This window comes from Papaver somniferum, chromosome 2, assembly GCF_003573695.1.
Source record: "Papaver somniferum cultivar HN1 chromosome 2, ASM357369v1, whole genome shotgun sequence".
Taxonomy (NCBI): Eukaryota; Viridiplantae; Streptophyta; class Magnoliopsida; order Ranunculales; family Papaveraceae; genus Papaver; species Papaver somniferum.
Genome location: NC_039359.1, coordinates 111,281,879 through 111,285,083, shown reverse-complemented (window position 1 = coordinate 111,285,083; position 3,205 = coordinate 111,281,879). Strand labels below are relative to the sequence as shown.

General features: G+C 37.3%; 1 protein-coding gene across 3 annotated transcripts; it reads right to left on the bottom strand.

Moving 5' to 3' along the window:
* Positions 1-493: 493 nt before the first annotated feature.
* Positions 494-2,980, bottom strand: LOC113353806. Of its 3 annotated transcripts, XR_003361547.1 has the most exons (5): positions 2,463-2,980; positions 2,317-2,340; positions 2,126-2,198; positions 872-1,795; positions 494-562 (listed from the first exon to the last, which is right to left on the bottom strand). XR_003361547.1 is itself a non-coding variant. In XM_026597294.1 (4 exons), exon 4 carries the CDS (start codon positions 1,700-1,702, stop codon positions 761-763), a length of 942 nt encoding a protein of 313 aa, XP_026453079.1. In that variant the 5' UTR covers positions 1,703-1,795; positions 2,104-2,198; positions 2,317-2,340; positions 2,463-2,980; the 3' UTR covers positions 749-760. The 3 variants fall into 3 exon arrangements, 2 of the variants coding, with proteins under 2 accessions (XP_026453079.1, XP_026453078.1); XM_026597294.1 differs by lacking the exon at positions 494-562 and having other exon boundaries at positions 749-1,795; positions 2,104-2,198; XM_026597293.1 differs by lacking the exon at positions 494-562 and having other exon boundaries at positions 749-1,795.
* Between the last annotated feature and the right edge of the window lie 225 nt (positions 2,981-3,205).

Below are 3,205 nucleotides of genomic sequence, written 5' to 3'. Positions count from 1 at the left end.
ATTGATTGTACTGTCAAAATACAGTCAATGCTAGGAGCACATTAGTTGAGCAAGCTAATTTTCTTTCCATTCCATTTGTATGCTTAGGATCATAAGTTGACCTTAGCTGTCACTTAGTTCCATTAGGAATTCAACCTAGAATTACATTATCTGGATAGGTCACAAGGGTGGATTCAAAGCCTTAGCTTAACCCACAATTTGTTTTCACAGTCACTTGCAACTCCGAATCTGTTTTTCTTATTGCTTAGTTAAATTTTCCTTGCTGCTTTGTTTAGTTTTTGTGCAATTTACAGCTTGCTGTGCACTGAAATCAGTGCACTGTCTCACCTGCCCTTGGCTCACAGCCTTGGTTCATGCCATTTGCCCTCTTTGTTTCACTGCCACTATAACATTGTGATCTTGCATCTTGTTTTACATCATCTGCCAGCATAGTTTAACTTCTTTATGCACTCCTAATCCCTGTGGACTGATCCCTCTCTTACCTTCTATACTAAAACTTGGCCTTGTATACTTGCAAGTCTTTTGTGTGTCGTTCCCAAACGCACCAGGGATGAGAACTAACCTGAGGAAAGAGAATCGATTCTAGATTAGGCAACCTCTGGAGAAACTTGAAGAATGTTCTGATCAAATCGGGTGAATCAAACCTATCGTAATGTAATAGGTAATCAACTTCCAGATGGATCAAATTGCTAAATGTAAGTGAATCGTTAAACTGGATATCTGATTATCTTAGAACCTAATAACAGAAGAAAAGAGTAAATCACTGGTTGAGATTCAGACAAAATAAAACTGATACTACAAATGCGTCATACTGATTATTTTCACAGCAACATAATAAATGTAAAGAATCATCCAGAATAATGACGCATACCAGAAATGAGTCAGCACAGATTCTAAAGAGCTTTGCACTTGAAAGCTTTTCAAAAATCTTGACAAATACTTCGATTGGGTGGTTGTATTCGCTGAAATCCTCAATATTAAATTTAATATTGTCCTCGACTAGTGACGGAAAGCTACTAAGGAGATAGTCTTCTGCTGGCTCTGCTATGTAGCTAATGGTCAATAGATTAGGAGCATAAATCTCCACCGTAGACTCTAGTAATCTACAGTGAGTAATGGCCAAGTGCTTCAGTGTTGGGTTTGCAATGCATAACCGCTCGGCAATCTCATAATAAGTCAAACTCAACTCTTCAAGGATGGGGCAGTTCGAAAAGAATTTTCTTGTCGAGGTTATTACATCCAGAAACTGATGAGACTGGAGCCGAAGGATCTTGAGCTTTGTAAAATAAATTGTGTTTGGATTCTTTGGAATAATGAACTTTCCAACACCATCTTCGTTGCAACGTAAATCCAGCAGTGTCAACGAATCACAAGTAAAAAATGACAGAGGAATTGTGCAGAATGTCCTCGAATATATCATGTGAAGATAAAAATTCTTCAACTTTACGTTTAATGATATTACTGATCCATCTAGAAACTTGAGATTCGTCAAAATCTTCATCCAAACCAACATAGAATTTTTGGATACTAGGCTTTTCATGGAGAAACAGTACCGTGTCCAGAAATTTTTTGAACGATTTGATTTCCATCTTTCCTTCTTCGCTGAAAGGTTTTTGAGTTTGCCATTTACGGAAATCAAGTGTAGGGATAGAGTTGGACACATACTTCCATCTTTTGGACAAAATGCAAGTAGACATAGCATATTTAGCTGGTACCAGTGAAAGAATATGGTGCAACAGATCAACAGGTAAATTGCTTATCCTATCCTCTCCCATGATTCAAAGTGATGTTTCTCCTGAAAAGGTAATTAAATGGGAGTGAGTATAAAAGAACATGAGTCAAATCTTCTCATTTCATCAAACAGTTGGCGTGTATGCGCATCAAACAAAGAGAGATAACCAAGAGGGGGTAGAGTACACAGAACTTCATCAGTAGTTGAAAACTCCATTTCACAAATTAAACAAACTAGTCCTTGTGGTACAGGGGTGTCAAATCCCTGTCGGATAACGACAACAATATCCTCTCAAAGAAGAGAATATTATCACCCAAATCTCTAAACATGAAACAATACCAGCAAAACCAAATCAATCAAAACTACTGCACCTGCTAGGTCATAGAAACATACACATTGGCTATGATCTCAGTTCGAACTCTGAACAGTTCTTCAAAGTTCAGATCCCGATGAGCAACAACAAATCCTAAAATCATAAAACAAACACCCATATTAGAACAGCAAACCTTCAAATCAGATCATATTCCCAAACCATAAAACAGAAATTTGATAAATCAGTAAATCAAAATAGACCAAACTTATACCTTCAGTTCTTCGGAGTTAAAACCCTAAACAAAATTAAAAAACAAATTCACAGTTTAGATTAACAGATTTCATGAAATAGACATTTAGATCGAAACTGATGATGACAAAACACTTGCGCAAACGATAACCCTAAAAATCTACAAACCTCTTAATCGATTCAGCTGGTGAGAAAAAAGGGGAAGAAGACTGCAGCTGTGAACGAAAGAGAGACTGAAAAAGAAAAATGAAATGACGAGTCGAGTCGGTGGAAGATGAATACAAGGGAATCCTCTAATTCGTTTTGGTGTGGGGTGGAAAAAACTGTCACGCATGTGAATTTGATTTTTTTTCACTTATTCTATCTATTATATAAAGGAAATTCCCCTTAGCAAAAGAAATTTAAGCAACTTATAGAAATTTGTTTAATCAATTAATGCTTTACACAAATACTGAAGTACATAAATATGTGGTGGTCTTCATGGAGGAGAAGCAGAAACAAGGTGATGGTGCAGGTAAAACTAGGTGCCGACGGTGACTTTATCTAGCTTAGCAGAGAAACAGTGGGGAAGAAAGGAGGGAGAGACTAGAGAGACGAAGAATGGGAAAGAAAAATAAGATTTAGGATATTTTTCGTCCAAGCCTTGAGGTTAAAGGCGGACTAAATTTTAACACGTCTTGGTGACAGCTGCTAGCTAGGGACTAGCTATGGTGAGAATGAGATTGAATAAAAATCTCGGTGAAATACGAATCATTCGAAAAAATTTATGGTAGAACACGACTCACTCAATTTTGCATGGACCTACCAGTAATAAATAGGCGTGGTGTGCTATAAGCACACCTCACATGTTGATGGAATATCAGCCATTACACGTGCATACGCCTAACACTCTTGTTCCGATAAAGGTAACC

Coding starts and splice junctions, on each gene's coding strand:
- LOC113353806 (XM_026597294.1), bottom strand. CDS start 1,702: ATGCTATGTCTACTTGCATTTTGTCCAAAAGATGGAAGTATGTGTCCA.